Genomic DNA, 18274 nt, shown 5'->3' with positions numbered 1-18274 from the left:
TTTTAACCAAAAAAAAAGAAAAAAAAGAAAAGGAAAAGACTGGGGGTGGCTCTTGGCCATTTGGGGGTGGCTCAACTTTTTTTTTTTTTTTTTAATTTTTTAAAAAATAAATAGATACCACGTGTCAATATCTGATTGGTCCACGTGTCAGTCTTAACGGTCAACTAACGGTCAACTAACGGATGTACTAAATTGGTCCTTTATCAAAACCCCAAGGGAGTCCTTTGATAAAAATGAAACCCCAAGGGGAAAAAAATAAAGTTGGCAAACCCTAAGGAGGTATGAGGTATTTAACCCAAAATTTTAATTAGTCCTTGTAATTCGGAGTTTATAAAGAGTGACCAAACACGCTATGAGGTAAGAAAAAACAAATTGGTCCATTAAAAAAAAATTGACAAAATTCATTAATGTGACACATCATCAACACCACAAAGATCGAGCATATGGAGGTTTGTCTTAAGTTTCTTGAGGCTTCGAATAATTGAAGTTGATGCAATTTGTTAAAAAAAATAATCCGAAATGTTTTTTTTTTTTTTGCTTTTTGACATGTCCACACAAGAGGGGAGTAGGAATTTGAACTAGTGACCTTCGTTTCATGAAGAATGGTCTCCAATCGATTGAGATACCCTGGGGACCCAAAATATATTCTTCAAGGGTGAGGGTGTAGCACCAAATATCTCCACATGCTCTTAATGACTCGAGTCCTTTGATGGGATTAATGTTCTCCTGTGAGCAGAAGTGGACTAAGCTTGTCCATTTTAGATAAGGTTGAGGGCAGCGTTTTTATTTTTTATTTTTATTATAAATAACACATGTCATAATATTATTGGTGCTAATGCGATACATTGACGGATTTTGTCAACTTTTTTAAAGGAATATTTAGTCACTTTTTAAACCTCAAAAAAAAAAAAAAAAAAAAAAACTCAAATTACGAGATCCAATTTAGCATTTTTCCCTAATTATTTTAGAATATATTCTCTATATTAGGTATTTAGGTTGATTGATATTTTCCTTAATTGAGTCATTTACCATTCATGTATTATTATCATCTAATCTCTTGATTTGATTACAATATTTACATTCATTTCACCTATAACATTTTTCTTATAAATACTTATGTAGCATATACTTCAATACAAGATTTTGCCCTAATGCTTTATCGGTTATCTTTTTCTTTTTCTTCTGCACTCTTTCTCTTTCATATTATTTTCTCATAATATATTTCTACACATGTTTCTAAAAAAGAAACTGTTAAGAGTATTGATGGCTTGAAATCTACTATGAAAGAAGGATCTCCCAGAGTTAATATTATTTCACAATTATACTTTCACAGTTTCACTCAAGCAAGATTTATGAAAATGCTGCATCTGTTTTGAAAACATGCTAAAAGAGGGAGAAGTTTTAAATAAGGGCTTATGTCACAAACATGATTAGTTATAATTGTGTTTACTTACTGAGCCGTGGGCTCTTAATTTTTAGTTATAAAATTGTTAGATTTTACAAATATAGTCGAAGAGGCCGATGATGAAATCTACCCACATCTAGATTATTAGTTCTAAAGTTGGCCTGAAGTGGCTGAGTTTTTTAGAAGTCAACCCTAGCTATGATTGCTTCGGATGGCACTTTTGAAAGAAAAATGATAAAATTCATTCTCTCAAGCATCTCCATATAGTAAATGAATAAATCTACAATTGAATTTTTGTGGGACTCACATAAGTCTACAAATTCAATAGTGGATTTATTAGATTTACAAAAAGAGATGGTTGAAATTAAATATGGTTAAGACAGTTAGGAGAATAATGTATAATATGCCCCCGATCAAAAACCTAATAAATAGTGTTTATTTGGGAATATGTAATGGCTCTGATAATTATACGTTATGTTTATTTCATAGTAGTGCTGTGGTGTTGAGTTTAATTTACACTTCTAAAGATGAGTTCGTGATTGAAAAAAAAAAAAAAAAACCAAAGAAGAAAAGATAAGCTAGTTCCCGCTGTACTATTAAGTAAAAATAGTTGAAAATAACTTCTATTAGTTCTTGGCACAAATTAAGACCTTTGTACCCTCTAAGAAGAGCATGACAAATCAGCGTAGAACAAAAGAGAATAACTTTTATAGGGTCTTGGCACAAACCAAGGCCTTTGTGCCCACCAATAAGAAGGCGACACATCAACGTGGAACACTATAACAAAAATATGGTGTTCTACCTAATTTTTATTTTTTTTTCTAGAATATCTAAAACAAAATACTTTATAGAATAAACTTTTCATATTTTTCTCCAAAACCACCCCAGCCACCAATCTGCCGCCAGAGACGACGCCGGCCCGTACAGAGAAAGCAGGAGACGACGCCAACTGGTACCCCTCTCTCTCACTGGCGGTAACAGAAACTATCAAAAAAGCAACCTAAAATTAAGATTCATTCATCCCTGCTTCAACAGTATCCAAACAGAAAAATCATTCACAATGGGCATTAAAAATACAAGAAGAAAATCATTGAGAATTGTTCCAAGACATTTTTTTTCATCTAGAAGATTAGAAGATTAGAAAACATCACTGGTGTGTGAGAGAGAGGGAGCACAAGAGAAAAAATCTCTGTTGCCGCCGATGAGAGAGAGAGGGGCACTGGCCGGCATCGTCTCTGGCTTTCTCTGTACGGGCTGGCGTCGTCTCTAGCGGCGTCTCTGGTGGCAGGTTGGTGGCTGGGGTGATTTTGAAGAAAAATATGAAAAGTTTATTCTATAAGGTGTTTTGTTTTAGGTATTCTAGAAAAAAAAATTAGGTGGAATACCATATTTTTGTTATAGTGTTCCACGCTGATGTGTCGCCTTCTTATTGGAGGGCACAAAAGCCTTGGTTTGTGCCAAGACCCTATAGAAGTTATTCTCAAACAAGAATAAGCAAAAATACTTTTTTTTTTTTTTTTTTTTTTTAACAAGACCTCATATGCGTTAAAATAAAATATTTTCTAGAATAAACTTTTTATATTCATCCTACTCAGACAAACCAAACCCTAAACCCTATATTCTCTAACCAAAAAAATCCAAAGGAAGGGGCCAAAATACTCTTTCTCTCTAACCAAAAAAATCCAAAGGCAGCCGGTTACAAAGAGATTTTGTGCTCTGCTGCCGGTGACAGATAAACTTTGTTCTTTGCTGTTGGTGTGTGTGTAAGAGAGAGAGGGAGACAAAGAGTTGCTGGTGTCGGTGAGAAAGAGAGAGAGAGGGAAGGAGAACTTACCCAGTGACAGAGAGCTGCCGACGTGATCTTGGCTAGCCAGCCGCGGGTCTGGTGGCTAATGGTGGATCTACGTAGGATGAATAGGAAAATTTTATTCTAGAAGTTTATTTTAACGCGTATAAGGTATTGGTGAAAAAAAAAAATTAGGTGTTTTAGCTTATTTTTGGTGTTCATGCAAACTTGTCATGCTCTTATTGGAGGTTACAAAAGTCTTGGTTTGTACCAAAACCTTATGGAAGTTATTCTTAAAATAGTAATTTCACCCGAAATATGCAAGTATTCTGTCAATCAAAAGTTGAGTAATGCTACAAGTCACTTTTGTGTCACTCTAAGAATAGGGTGGCTTCTAAAATTACCATTGGCTTTGTAATTGATCATTATTTAATTTTGATCAAATGATGATTTTAAAAGCCTCCTTATTCTTAGAGTGACACAAGAGGGATACAAGAGTGATTTCTAGAATTACTCCCCAAAGTTAGTATTGCGTTACAATTTGAATCTAATACTTTTTATAAAATTTTAAAAATATTCAACCTAAAAGATTACTAAACAAACCATGATTGTATTAATTAATTATATTAGCAAGGTGCTTGGTTCTAAAAAATAGATGATTTTTTTTTAAAAAAACTTTTTGATTATGATGTGATATTAAAGATAAAGTAATTTTTTGGAAAAAAAATTCACATACTTTCTTCAAATTATCATCCAATTGATAATGTCTTTTTAAACTTTTAATTGCGACAATGTCTCGCCTAAACTATCAAAAAATTGACAATATTCCCAAAGTCTAGCAAAAAGACAAAATAAATCTTGAATTTTTTTTCAATAAAACAAAAATACTTCAATAAATTCAAAAAAAAAAAATAATAATAATAATTTTTTTTCTTTAAGAAAAAATGATTATTTGTTTATTTTTAATAAATTTCCAAAGTTTGGTTTTCATTTTTTTAAAAAAATTAGTTTTATTTTTTTAATTATTTTATTAAGCTATTTTTATTATTGAGAGAGACATTGACAGTTATTGGTAGTTTAGCACATTATCTCAATTAAAAGCTTGTGAAAACATTATCAGTTAAGTAGTAATATAAGAGAGGAACCTGAACTTTTCTCCAACCTCTTAATATATTGTGAATGCTTTGCTTGTTAAGTTATTTGTTATTTTATTTTTATATTTTTTGTTCAAAAAGGTTTGAGGTCAGGTACGGGAAAGGGTTGCACATGGGCACAGATCTGCGGCCATTTTTGAAATTTTGGCTCCATTTTGGTAAATAGCAAAGACCTGTCATCTTCCACTTTCTTTGTTGCCCATTCTTGAGAAAAAGACAAAACAAAAACAAAAACAAAAAACAGAAAGAAAGTGAGAGACAGAGAGAACAATGGCTGTAGCTCAAAAGCAGAGAGATTGCCCTCCTATTCCTTCTCTCATGGTCCCCGACCTTGACTATGAGTTTCTCTTGTTAAAGCCAAGGAAAAAGCTGGGGAGGCTACCGATGACCAAGGAAATGCTCTTTCAGAAAGAAACTTCGGGTTCGGGGTTCACCACTACGGCTGCTAAGCAAGTGAGAATCACTTTGTCGTAGTCCTTTTCTTTTGTTTTTTCCTATTTTTTAGATGTTTTTTTGTTGTTGTTGGGTATTTTGGTTTTTTGTTCCGAAATAAGCACTGCAACTAAATCTCTGATTGACACAAAATTTTAATGGCTGTCTGTCTGATAGAATATTCAGTGATTAAACTCAACTTCTCATTATCTTTGGTCGATGTTTTATGATCGTACCAGGTTGCCCGATTTCAAACTCTGCCTCTACTAAACCTCCTATTTAACTTAATATTTCATGTTTCAGCTTGACACTCTTTGCTATCATCGACTCATTTATGTTTTTGAAATGTCAAATGCCAGTGTTTTTGAGAGCTGTTTTACATTTGAGAGGTTTGAAAAAGTTAAAAGTCGTTTTGGGTTTTTTTTTTTTTGGTTTAAAAAAGTGTTCTTCTTATACGACATAAAGGTAAAAATAGGTTTTGTGTTTTAGTTTTATTTTTTTGGTTGTTGGTTAATGTTTTTGTTTTTGTTATGACAAGAGAAAACATGAATTTTAACCAGTGGAGCCACTAATGCTTAAGACTTTTCATTGTCTTCAATTTTAAATTCAATTAGACAAGCCCTAACTGGAGCTGGTGTTTGACAACAATCTTTAGAAACTGATAGATTATTTTTCTTACACTTTCTTCGCGTATGGATCTACACTCCCCTCAACAAGTGAGGCCCAACATGTAAATTTTTTAAAAAACTTTAAATGGGAGGTATATTGTTACGTCCTACGTTGCCAAGGTGTGGAAAGGATGATGTGTTTATATGAAATATGCTATCTCTAAATGGTATGAGGCCTCTTGGGGTAAACCTAATAATAAAACCGTACTAGCTTGACCCAAAGCAAACAATATCATATTACTCAGAGCGGGGTGTTACATATATAGTGGAGGCAGGGCACCTAAGTTGGGTTTCTTGAAAACAGGAAACAGTTGTTCACAGCCCTAGCTCTTTGAAAATCAGTTTTTAGAAGTCATCAAATAAACACATTTTCTGTGTCATCCTATCCTGTTTTTGTTTTTGTTTTTGAATACAGAAAATAATACAAACTATCTCTGTACTGCATGTTCAAGGACATAGCTGGGACTCCTGAAAGTTGTGCCAATGAAGAAAAAAGCTGACTTGCTATTCTCATAGTCACTAATCTCCACCACTTATTTCCAAATATTTTACTAAACCAAATTCATGTTCCATTGTACTTGTGCTGGTCAGCTTTCTCAATTAGGTTACTGTTTATTGTCTGCATTTTACTGAACTCTATTTTGTTGGATTGTTAGTATCTCATTCTTTTGAATGATAGTATTGTGACGTCCCACATTGTCTGAGTGTGGAAAAAATGATGTGTTTATATGAAATATGCTCTCTCTAAATGGTATGAGGGATTTTGGGGGTAAACTCAATACTAAAACCGTGCCGATTTGGCCCAAAGTGGACAATATCAAATCATTTAGGGTGGGGTGTTACATGTATATTATTTAATTTAATTAATTATAGTACTCAATTAATACAAGTTATTGATGGATTCTTGAGCAGGCAATCAATAATGCAGAGAAGTTAAAAAGGTCAGTAAGTATTATTGATTGCTACTTAACATGTTATGGCATTTTGGAGAATTAATAACCTTTTAACAGTGCTGCCTCCACTTTCTGCCACAGTGTTAAAAGAAAGAGAACAACAGTCAACAGCTTATATACTACATCCAAAGCTCAGTCTTCTGTTTCACAACAAGCAAAAGAGGTTCAAGCAATTCTAGATCCCAAATTCCCTAGCCTTGTCAAGACTATGCTTCCATCTCATGTTACTTTTGGATTTTGGCTGGTAAGTCTAACTTTGTGCATGCTTACCTTGTAAATTGAATAAAGTATGGGTCAGTAGACTTATTTTATGTGCTTAATCATTCGGATAACAGGGTCTCCCCAAGCACTTTTGTGATGCACATTTGCCTAAGCATGATACTAAAATTGTTTTGGAAGATGAAAGTGGGGAAGAATTTGAAACAAAATATCTTTGGGAAAAGGTGGGACTAAGTGCTGGATGGAGAGGGTTTTCTATTGCTCACAAGATACTGGAGGGAGATAGCGTGATTTTCCATTTAGTCAAGCCTTCCAAGTTTAAGGTGGTCATTTGAACCCTCTTGTTGTTGCTTATACATTACCTTGCGCCCCCAAAATCCTTGAGTGCTTAATATCCGTTGCTAACATTCAATGCCTGTTCAAAGAGTTGGCTTAAGCAATTATTTTGTAATCTTTTCCTTAACAAATAACTCTCCTATTGGCCTTATCCACGTCTTTCCTCTTTCAATTTACTTAGCAAAAAATAAAATCCTAAAGGACTTTTGCCTAGTGGAGCTTTTCTCTTTCCATTGCATGTCGATTAAACAGATATAATTTATTATATGCTGCTTGCAGCTGTTACTTGTCAATGCTATTATATGTGTGATTTTCACCTGACCTGTTATGTGCTTATGTAACGTGATGAGAACTAAGTAGAAAGATTGATATGGTAGGATTTTCGAGAAATCCTGAACCTCCTATAGGATTTTCGAGGAATCCTAAACCTCCTATGAGTAATTCGAGGTGCTCTCAACTCCTACAAACACAGGGTTTGAATAATTTACTTGATTGATTTTCTTATTCATAAATAATGCAGTATTTAAAAACAATAGAAAATAGAGTCCCACATGAGATAGGATTTTCATTTAAAATAGGGAAATCTAATCCTACTCAAATAACAAATAACAAGATAAAATAGATAAACATAACATAAGAGTCCTACCCACACAACAATATTAAAATAATAAAACAACTATAAAACATTAATGAACTAAATAACCTAATTGATAATACTTCATAACAGACCCACTACCTAACAATGACTACACGTAACATTCCATCCCTCTTTGAATCGACCTTGTCCTCAAGGTCGTAAAAATCTTGCGGTGAAAATCTTTTTTCTTCTCCTTTGACTCAACCTTTTTTTTTTTTTTTTCTAAACCAAACAAAGAAGGCAATCTTCTTTTTCTTTTTTCTGGTGAACCACAAAACCAGGTTGCATTGATCACCAAATTTCTTGTCTCTGTTGTGAAATGAGAACCTGATGGGGTTTGTCCCACTAAAGACCGGTTTGGTATGGTGAAATTGTGTTTGCTGGTGGACTGAATTGTGCCCACCCAAATAACAAATAACAAGATAAAAGAGATAAACATAACATAAGAGTCCTACCCACACAACAATATTAAAATAATAAAACAACTATAAAACATTAATGAACTAAATAACCTAATTGATAATACTTCATAACAGACTCACTACCTAACAATGACTACACGTAACATGACCCATTTTAGGTATACATTGTGAGATCTAATCATTCAGATGAAGTGGATGGTGCTCTTGCCCTCTTAAAGTTGGATGCTTGCATGAAGCAAATGAAGTGCAGTAAGTTGTTTTGCAGTTCACATTGCCTTTTTCTTTTTTTCTTTTCTTCTCTCCTTGATCATCTTTTAAATGGCTACAAAATGCTACTTTCTTCAATTCCCTTTCTATTTGTTTCAATTGTGTGAATCAGATACGAAAACCAAGGCTTGTGAAGAGACGGTAAATGAGGGTTTGGAGCCTCTTTCTCAAGAAAATGCTAAAAGGAATAGCCTGACTGTCTATGGTACTGATCTTGGGCCGATATCAGATCCTTTAGAAGATCACAGTGATTTTGGCTCAGAAATTTTGGATGGAATCAGATTATCAGAATCTGTTGTTGATTTCAAACAAGTTAGAAGTATTGGGGATTTCATCATTCTCGTTAATGGTTTGGTTATAAACTCTGAGCTTTCCAAATTCCTTGTGACCAAGTACTATGAGCTCTGTTGCAGTCAGAAATCATTTCTTCATGACCATCTCCTCGAGGGTCTTAACTGTAAGTTAGCTGCTGGAATAATTTCTGAGACTATTAACATTGCCGATGCCATTAGATCCTGCAAGATTTGCACGTCACGAGATCATTTTTCCACTTGGGAAAAGACTTTGAAAGCTTTTGAGGCATTGGGCATGAATGTGGGATTCCTGAGTGCTCGGCTAGAGCAGCTTGTGAATATTTCACTGAAATCAATGAGGTATAAAGAAGCTAGACTTGATAGAGCTCATGCAGAAGAGGAGAAGCAAACTCTGGAGGCAAAGCTTGTGGATATAAAAGAGAAAATGAATAGCCTTGATGTGGAGATTGAGAATCTGGATCCTACTGCTGAGAGGCTTGAGCATATGTTTGAAGAACTGGCTAATGCCCCTTGGTAATGAGGAACTATTGTCATTGGTTCACAGCTTTTGTGCAAATTCCAGGGCCTGGAATATGTTGATGCTTGATGGTGAAGAGATGTTTTATTTTAATGGTATATATGTTTTTTTGTGAAGTTTCTCTCACACATAAATTGATAGTTTCACAAAGGAACACTTTTCTCAGCACTATAACTATCTTTTTGTAAGTTAAGGTGATTAATGTAATGATAGGGATGACTAGAGAAACTCATACAACTGTTAGCAATGGCCAGAGGAGATGGTGTATCTATTGATTCTCTTTTTTGTAAGCCTTTCAACGATTACCTATGATAAAAGCTGTAATTATTAGACAATCTCTCTCTCTCTCTCTCTCTCTCTCTCGCTCTCTCTCTTTCACACACACACACATACAACACAAGTTTGTCTTTGCTCAAATCCAAAGGACTTTCCAAGGCAAACCTATCTCCCAACATGTTCATACAAATTACTTTAAAGTAAATACAACCTAAAATTTAAGAAAAATAATATGAGCTACTTGCAGGATAAATGGGTCTGTTTTTTTTTGGGAACAAATTATCTCTTTATTGATATAACAATTAAATAGGACAAAATACTCCGTACAATGCTAAAGATATAATTTGAAATCTTCACATCTCAAACATTATTTGTGACATATATAATAGCCTTTCGTGCTATTATAAGACAATATGTATGAAAAGTTACCGTTTCAATCAGTTTCAGATTTACAACAAATTTTGGTGAATCACGTTTCTATCCGCTACTAGGTCCTTGATTCCCCGACTTTTTTATATCTGCTACTAGTGTTTATCAATTGCAATTCTCTTCACTGCCTTTACTACAGTGACAATTCTTTTTTATACTTGATAACTCCTCCATCATCGGTCTATGATTTACTTCCAGAAAATGAAACATAAGAAAACAAAAAATTGATCGGAAACCAATTCCGTTATTCTCTAGAGAGAATACATTCTTATTTAAAAAATAACAAAAATACAATAATAAAAAACCCAATACACCCTCACGCATTCCACGCCCCACTGCTGGCTAGCCAAGCCCCGCTAAAAAGCACCCTGAGGACCATTGACATACGCGCCCTGATCGATCTACGGTGGAGGAGAAAAAAGGGAGGGGGAAGGGGAAAAGAGAAAGGGGGCGGGGAGGAGGGAGTTGTAACTCCCTCCCCCCACTCTGATAAATGGGTCTCTAAACTATAACAATGTAGAGAGGCCATGTAGTTTCTATGGAATATTTATTAAATTCCAAGATGATTTTCACAATAAATTAATAATACACAAATAAAAGAACATATAGGATTTCCTAATAGCAAAGAGTTTAACTTCAATGCGGTCTTGGCATAAAACCAGGCTTTCATGCCCACCGATTCCATAATAGCAAAGAGTTTAACTTCAATGCGGTTTTGGCATAAAACCAGGCTTTTATGCCCACCATTCAGAAGCTGACACCTCAACTTAGAACAAAAAACCAAAATGAGAACAAAACACTAGACTATTCCTCTCACACAATCATCTGAGCCACTGCTCGCCTCTGCCTGCTGCCGCCGCCTGAAACCGCCCAGCCCACCGCCTCCATCTCTCTCTCTCTCTCCGCCGGCCTCATGGGGGAGGCTCTCGGCCACCCCCAGCCACCCTTGAGGTGGCGTGCAGCCAGATCTTCATGGTGGTGGCCGCGAGGCAGGTAGAGAGAGAGAAAGAGACAAAGGCGGTGGGCTGGGGCGTCTGGGTGTGGGCGGATCCGGGAGGTGGCGGCGGCAGAAAGTGGCTCAAATTGATGGGTGGAGGAAGAATCTTGTGTTTTGCTAACATATAGTTTTCTTGCATTTTTCCTGCATAGCTAATGTGTCGAACTCTGAGTGGTTGGCACAAAACAAGGGTTTTGTGCCATGATCGCATAGAAAGTCGCACTCAATAGCAAAACATTTTTTGCAAACTTCTATCTCAAAGAATTTGTGAGTATTCTTGAATCTTGACCCTCCCTCTTACTTTACACAAAACTAATGGAGATTCCTTAAATTTATAGGATACATACCGATTTTCCTCTACAATTATAACCTCACTTCCTAACAAAATAGGAGGTTAATAGAAATCCATTTCTCTTATTTCAACAATAAAATAGCTTAATATGATTTCAATTAGATAACATCATCTAATATTATTAGGGGTTTAACGATTTATATATGTGCCGTGTCATTTGGGCCATTAGATTCTTACATATACAAAATCATAAAATTTATATATATCCAAAATATAAAAGACCAAAAAGAAAATTAAATATTGACAACAATCTAGTCACAACTATTCAGGGGATGAGGAAGGTGAAAAATATAATTAGGAATGTTATCAACGAAGTTAGTTGTAGCAACTCATGGTGGATGATGTCGGTATCAACAGACGAACCCATTTTGCTTAGCTCCTAGCCAGCTTATAAGGGAGATAGGGAGTCTAAGAAGTAATAGTACAACGGTGGATGAGATACCCTTCGGGGTGGTGTGACAAATTGATATTTTAGGTTTATATTTGAACTTGGAATTTCTAATGGACCAAAATGGTTCTATAAAGGAGACCTAGAGGTGCTGTGATGGAGGGGATCTACTGTAGGAGATCAGAGGAAGTGGTGGTATTGTTTAAAACCCAGGCCATTTCAGTCCAAAGTTAGCTGTCACTTCAGCCCAAAGTTGGCTCTCTTTTTGTTCGGCCTTTGTGGTATTGTTTAAGATCCAGGCCGGCCTTTGTGGTATTGTTTAAAACCCATGCCACTTCAGCCCACAGTTGGCTTCCACGTCAGCCTAAAGTTGGCTCTCTTTTTTGGCTCATAAATGACCCTCTTTTGTATTGTTTTGCTATCTTTCAAAATAATAATAATAATAAAGTCAAACTCAAGGTTTCAGGATCTTACACCTTGAGTTTGAGAGATGATGTTAGAGTATATTTGAATGACCCTAAAGTTAGAGATTTAATGAAAATTGATGAAGATTAGATTAGCCTAATTTAGGGATTTGATCACCCTAAATTAGGGAATTTGATTAAGATTACATTTATGTATAAGCTCTATAAATAGAACATGCTGTATTGTAAACAATTCACTCAATTTGGATCCGGATCCCCTCATATTAGAGGAAGAGTATGAGATTCTCATATTTCTCAATCCTGGCCGTCCAATTTTATTCAACGCTCTACAAATTGCCACGTGTCCCACTATAAATAATTAATAAAATATTATTTAACTTTTTTTTAAAAAAATAATAATTAAAATAATAAAAAAAACTAAAATGAAAGAATAAAAACAATGGGGTGGCCGACCACCCTAGTTAGCCATGGGGTGGCTTTGGAGCCACCCCCAACCGCCGCTTGGGGGTGGATTGAGTTATTTTAATTTTAATTTTCTTTTCAAAAGTTAAATAATATTTTATTAATTATTTTATAGTGGGATACATGACACTCTGTAGAGCGTTGGATAAAATTGAACGACCAGGATTGAGAAATATGAGAATGTCATATTTCCCTCTAATATGAGGGGATCCGGATCCCAATAAAGAGGTGTGATACAGCCACAACTTAAACCTAATTTTGGTTTAACTTTTAAACCAAATTTTTCTCTCTCGTTGAAGGCTCTCTCTCTCCTCCACATGCAGTTTTTTTTTTTTAAAAAAAAACTTAAGAAAAAAGTTGGGCCAAAGTTAAGTTTAAGTTGTGCCTTAATCATTTTTCCTCTAGGTCATAGATCAAACAACATAAAAATTCCTTTGTCTATTTTATTTTATTTCTACTTTTATCTTATTTTCGCATTTATTTATGGATTTCTCCGGGGGAAGGACGCAATGCTCAAAATCCTAGGAAAATGCAACGTGTCCTACTGACGTTGCCGCATTTTGAAATTAAAAGTTTTAAACTTGGCAAATCAGCGCTCAAACACGACCGTTGCCCATCCCACATTTCCCATTGACCATTGTCCGGAATAGGACAAAGGACATCTAACGGTCAGACACTCTCTCCCCCATTTTTTTGGTTTCGCTGTTTATTTGTAAGAATTGGCTCTTCCTCTGGACAAAAAAGAGAGAGAATCGTTGTTTGAGAAGGAAAATGGTGGTCGAAACGAAGCGAAGCTATGAGGAGTGCCGGCGACAGAGGCTGCAAGAGAACAAGAAGAGACTGGAGGAGCTGAATCTGGGGAAGCTCGCTCAAGCTCTCAAGGCCTCGAGCCCTAAGCCCTCTCCGGTGGGTTTGATAACTCCCTCTGTTTGTTTTTTGGGTTTTGAAGTTTGATTGTAACGGTGGAATTATATTTTTTTTTTTGGGGTTATTTGTACTTGCAGGTGAAGCAGGTGAGGCGATTTAGGCAGCCGGTAGACCTCTCTTCTGTGAGCGTGAGAAGGTCCAGCCGCGTCGCCGCCAAGCCCCCTCCAATTTACAAGGAAGTCAGTTCTCTGTCTCTCTCTCTGTATTACAAACCGAATCTAGAGTCCGTCACTGTGCATTTGTTTTCGATTCGATTTTTTCTTTTTCTTTTTGGCTGAACATAGACATAGTCAAAGTGTTTGAAAGTGAAACCGTTTGTTTTAGAAGATTTAAGGTGCTCACTGTTGAGGAATAATCCCACATTGCATGTGAACAAGATGTTGGACATATTTATAAGGAATGAACAACTCTCTCTTATTGAACTGGTTTTATGAGATGAGTTAAACTTACGAATTTCTTTATAGTATCAGAGCCTACTATATGATGAATGGGGCCACACTTTTTACCTCGTGACAACGACTAGAAAAAATACTGGCTTGCATATGAAAGAGGGTGTTGAGGAGCATTGCCTCTTGACAAGATATTTGACATGTTTATAAAGAATGGGCAACCGTGTCTTATTGAACCGATTTTATGAGATGAGTTAGGCCTACAAATTTATTGACTTACTAGGTTGCCAAATTGCTAATGTTGCAAAGAAAACAGTCTGATGCCGTCTATTAATTTTTAGAAACCACTAGGTTTGAGTTTCATTAGTATCTGGCAGTTTGTATTATATGTTATTCTCTGCTTTTTAGGTTTTCTTGAATCCCTGTTGTTTTCTATCCACCTAATTGATTTCCATTATAGAGTATTTTTATTGTTTCTTAAATTGGTTTTGGTAATGTTTTGAGTTGCTATGGATGCTTAGACATGGTTTTACATTGTCCAAATGCTTTATTTTGGATTCATCTGAAAGCTTCTTGATTCTTGGCAGGTACCATTTGAACCTTTGGGGAGGAGGCCCATAAGGTTGGTGTATGCCTCAGCGTTCAATTTTTCAGTAATCAATGAAAGACTGAGTATTTTTTGGTAGCTTGTTTATATTATGACTATTGTGGGATTCACTTGTAGGAGCTATCAACCAAGAGACCTGTTGAACCGATTTTATGCTTCGGATGAAGCAAGGCAAGATGCAATTGAGAGAGCAGAACAAGTTGAATCAGGCTTGGGATCTGACTTCCCCACTTTCCTGAAGCCCATGCTCCATTCACATGTCACCAGAGGATTTTGGCTGGTAAGTTAATGACTTGTTCAAACAAGTTAGATGATATTCTGAACCAAGACTGTTCTTTCAGTAATATGTGTTGAGTCACTGTTTGTTCTTAGACTTCTTGTAAACAAATATTGTTTATGGATTTGTGTCATAAAATATTGTTTAAACACAGCTGAAACTTAAATTTGGACATAAAATTGAAAGGTCTCAGACTTTCAATTGTTTATTTTCATTTTAAATGGTTGGACATGATATCTTGTTCTTTTTGTAGAATGAATAACTTCACTTAGAACCTCTGAATTACCACGTGTTTTGAGGAAATTCTTCCAAATTTCAAAAACTCTCAATTTTACCCCATGAACTTTCAATTTGATGCAATTGACTCTACTCTGTCAATTTTTGTCGTTAAACCCTAACGGAAACCACTAAAAATACCAAATTAGCCTTCAATTTTTAATATTCAATTTTAAATTAAGGGTAAATTTGAAATTTTATAAAAGTTTCAAGGTCATAAAGGTCATTTTATCACTTTTAACATTCAAAAACTGACGAAAATGGGTAGATTGCATCCAATTGAAAGTTTTGAGGTGAAATTAAAAAGTTTTAAAATTTTGAAGGATCTTTTCAAATCGCGTGGTAGTTTAGGAATTATTTGTGAAGTTTCGATTTGTTGAATGAAAATGGTATTAGTAAAATTTTGATTGTTCATATGGACGATAGAATTGGATGTAATATCTAAATTTTTGTGATAACATTTTGCTTCTACCTACCAATAGGGTCTGCCGGTCCAGTTTTGCAAGGCGCACCTTCCCTCCAAGGACGAAATGATTACTTTAGTAGATGAGGATGGAAATGAGTCCCCAACAAAATACCTCTTTCACAAAACTGGTCTTAGTGGCGGTTGGAAAGGTTTTGCTACTTGTCATGACCTAGTTGATGGTGATGCATTAGTGTTCCAATTAATTAAGCCTACTAAATTTAAGGTGAGCAGTTGGACTTGGATTGATGTCATGATTGTTTGGTTTATGTTTAATGCTTTCATACAAGATTGAAGGATAAACCGGTAGATTTGCTAAATCTATTTCAACACGAATTCGTTTAAGATTCAACTATGGCTCAATAGAATCATTATCCTCCATAATCTCAGCTAACTATATATAATTATCATCATATTGATTTAAAAGAGCAACCTAAGATGTTTAGAAACAACATTTATATTTATGAGTAGAAATGGGGTATGATCACTAAACCATTAACTTTATTGGTGCTTAGTTTTGTTTGAACTGCATGCATTATGTAATTTTATGGTCGATCCTGATCTCTATTAGGGTATGCATTATGTATTAAGGTTGAATGTCATATATGCATGCATGGGATTCTTCAAACAACATATATGCTTATTATTAAATGTTTTACTAATTTTCTTCACATACATGAAAACATTGATATTCCTAAATCAATATGCATGGTTTGACTACTTGAACTATTCTTGCTTCAATTTTCACTTGTTTCAAAGTTATTTTATTATGTAGAAACAAATATGTTCTAGACAATGCTCTTTTGTCATATTTTTCCTTTTTTAGACACTACACGAGTATCTACTTTTGTTTTCATTGATTTTCGGTGAATAATGCTAAAAGTCACTCTTGTATTCTTCTTATGTCATTCAAAGAATTATGTATCTTTTAAAATTACCATTGGCTTTGTGATTGTTTATTATTGAATTTTGATCGAATAGTAATTTTAAAAGCCACCCCATTCTTAGAGTAACACAAGAACATAAGAATAACTTATAGAATTACTCATTTTCTGTCCTCATGGAACATGATTCTAAAAATATGACATATCAAATGATATATTGTCTATTAAGATATATATCTTACAACATTGATATGATGTTTTGCCTACTCATTTTTTGTTCCGCAAAACTAGATATACTATTTCATTAAACATGTCAACAAAAAAAATTTATCGAGAAATCTTGAGGATCCTAGTCCTCGTTAAGGTGTGCATGATGCATTAGTTCTGAATTTCATATGTATGGATTATCTAAACAACATAAGTGTTTATATATCGTAGATGTAACAACTTTAATGTGATTTTTTGCCTATTCATTTTCTATTGTACCAAAAAAAAAAAAAAAATGATTCATTTTTTTATTGTACATATCTATGTAAAAGTTTTTCTAAGAAATGTAGAGGAACTTGATTCCCTTTAGGGTATACGTTATGTATTAATGTCACATGTATGGATCATTGGGAAATCATATATGCTTTTATATATATGATCATTGGAAAATCATATATGCTTTTATATATATATATATATATATATATATATATATGAAATTGCTCAAGTTTATACATCCTTGAAAAATTCTTTGTTTAATTAATATGCACGGTTTGGCTACTTAAATTATTCAATTTTGCGTGTTTCAAAATTATTTTATTATTGAGAAATAAATATTATTCTAAAGAGTGCTCTCTTGTCATATTATTATTATTATTATTATTATTATTATTATTTTCTGGACACTACACAAGTACACAGTGAGTATCCACATATTCTTCCACTGTTTCCAGCCTTTATGCAGCATGATACTTATAAACATGACGGTATCAAGTTATATATATCTATATCCTACATCATTGATTTGATTTTTTGTCTATTCATTTTCTATTACACAATACTATATACATTTTTTTTTAATTAAATCTATGATGTTTGTTGTGTACTTGAATGAAATGAAGAATAATACCTTGTTCGAAAGCTATATATGATTGAATTATGTTATGCAATTTTTATTTTATTTTTTTTATTTTATTGACATTTGCACTTTTGAAACACCATATCTATAAGTATCTTTTTAAGAATAGTGATTACCTGATTTATTCTTTCTAGGTGTACATCATTAGGGCATCTAAGCTAACAGACAGTGAAGATGATGACAACGATTCAGATGTCTCACACTTGGACAGGAGTGCCAAAAGAATCAAAGCAAGTAATTGTTTTTCACTCTGAAGCTTTTTACAAGTTGGTTTTTGCATAGCAACTGAATATTTAAAGAAATGCATGCTGATTTAATATTTCCATCTATTTTCTCTTTTTGCCAGGCAGAAAGTAGTCTTTATACTTGATGTCTTACTGGAATTTCCTCATTTTGCTCCGAGAAAGCTATGGTACAGAATTAGAATTTTGTAGCTTCCTCTGCAATGTACTAATGTTAATTTGGTTCTCCATTACTGGGGCTGTGCTCTAGGCTAACTGAGAATATTGCTGTATACTTTGGGAGTTAGGAATATTTTTTGTTTCATTCCTTTGAAATACACATGTTCCTTTAGTTAGCCAGCTTTATCAGTGGATTGTATTGTAACACAAAGAGAAACGACATTGATGATGATTGAAGCTTACAACGTTATTTCTTAAAATCTTGTTGGAGTTTTTGAAAATTTGTCTGACACTTGTATCTGATTTTGCAATGAAGTAATCCCACCCTTTCTCTCCGGCAGCCCCTTGGGAGGAGGGGGTTTGTTTCCACTTCCTCCTCCCTCCCCTACCCCTATGATCCCTACTTCCTTCTTCCCCCTCCCTTTCCCGTCTCTTCTGAGGCCAAAACTTCTTTCTTGGAGGCACTACTTGCCTTATCGGAGGCC

The 18274-nt window shown here is 34.6% G+C and overlaps 2 protein-coding genes across 3 annotated transcripts; both read left to right on the top strand.

Moving 5' to 3' along the window:
* Positions 1 to 4613: 4613 nt before the first annotated feature.
* LOC132167424 (B3 domain-containing protein Os01g0234100-like) lies at positions 4614 to 9395 on the top strand. The gene is made up of 6 exons (XM_059578392.1): positions 4614 to 4798; positions 6358 to 6386; positions 6480 to 6642; positions 6734 to 6940; positions 8171 to 8261; positions 8392 to 9395. The coding sequence occupies exons 1-6, from the start codon at positions 4616 to 4618 to the stop codon at positions 9108 to 9110; spliced, it is 1392 nt and encodes a 463-aa protein (XP_059434375.1). The 5' UTR covers positions 4614 to 4615; the 3' UTR covers positions 9111 to 9395.
* Positions 9396 to 13067: 3672 nt separating this feature from the next.
* Positions 13068 to 18193, top strand: LOC132180728 (B3 domain-containing protein At3g19184-like). 2 transcript variants are annotated; one of them, XM_059593643.1, is made up of 7 exons: positions 13068 to 13345; positions 13444 to 13545; positions 14343 to 14377; positions 14480 to 14642; positions 15398 to 15604; positions 17523 to 17622; positions 17739 to 18193. In XM_059593643.1, the coding sequence occupies exons 1-7, from the start codon at positions 13211 to 13213 to the stop codon at positions 17756 to 17758; spliced, it is 762 nt and encodes a 253-aa protein (XP_059449626.1). In that variant the 5' UTR covers positions 13068 to 13210; the 3' UTR covers positions 17759 to 18193. The 2 variants fall into 2 exon arrangements, with proteins under 2 accessions (XP_059449626.1, XP_059449635.1); XM_059593652.1 differs by having other exon boundaries at positions 17735 to 18193.
* The last annotated feature ends 81 nt before the right edge of the window (positions 18194 to 18274 follow it).

Source organism: Corylus avellana, chromosome ca1 (genome assembly GCF_901000735.1).
Source record: "Corylus avellana chromosome ca1, CavTom2PMs-1.0".
Classification (NCBI taxonomy): Eukaryota; Viridiplantae; Streptophyta; class Magnoliopsida; order Fagales; family Betulaceae; genus Corylus; species Corylus avellana.
Note: the sequence above shows the minus strand (reverse complement) of the source record. Positions and strands in the feature narration are given on the sequence as shown.

What these genes read in the sequence shown, in the direction of transcription:
- LOC132167424 (XM_059578392.1), top strand. Translation starts at nt 4,616, where the DNA reads ATGGCTGTAGCTCAAAAGCAGAGAGATTGCCCTCCTATTCCTTCTCTC. An exon ending in CCACTACGGCTGCTAAGCAA is followed by an intron (nt 4,799 to 6,357) that starts GTGAGAATCACT and finishes ATTCTTGAGCAG; the next exon opens with GCAATCAATAATGCAGAGAA. An exon ending in CATGAAGCAAATGAAGTGCA is followed by an intron (nt 8,262 to 8,391) that starts GTAAGTTGTTTT and finishes TGTGTGAATCAG; the next exon opens with ATACGAAAACCAAGGCTTGT.
- LOC132180728 (XM_059593643.1), top strand. Translation starts at nt 13,211, where the DNA reads ATGGTGGTCGAAACGAAGCGAAGCTATGAGGAGTGCCGGCGACAGAGG. An exon ending in TTGGGGAGGAGGCCCATAAG is followed by an intron (nt 14,378 to 14,479) that starts GTTGGTGTATGC and finishes ATTCACTTGTAG; the next exon opens with GAGCTATCAACCAAGAGACC. An exon ending in TTAAGCCTACTAAATTTAAG is followed by an intron (nt 15,605 to 17,522) that starts GTGAGCAGTTGG and finishes TATTCTTTCTAG; the next exon opens with GTGTACATCATTAGGGCATC.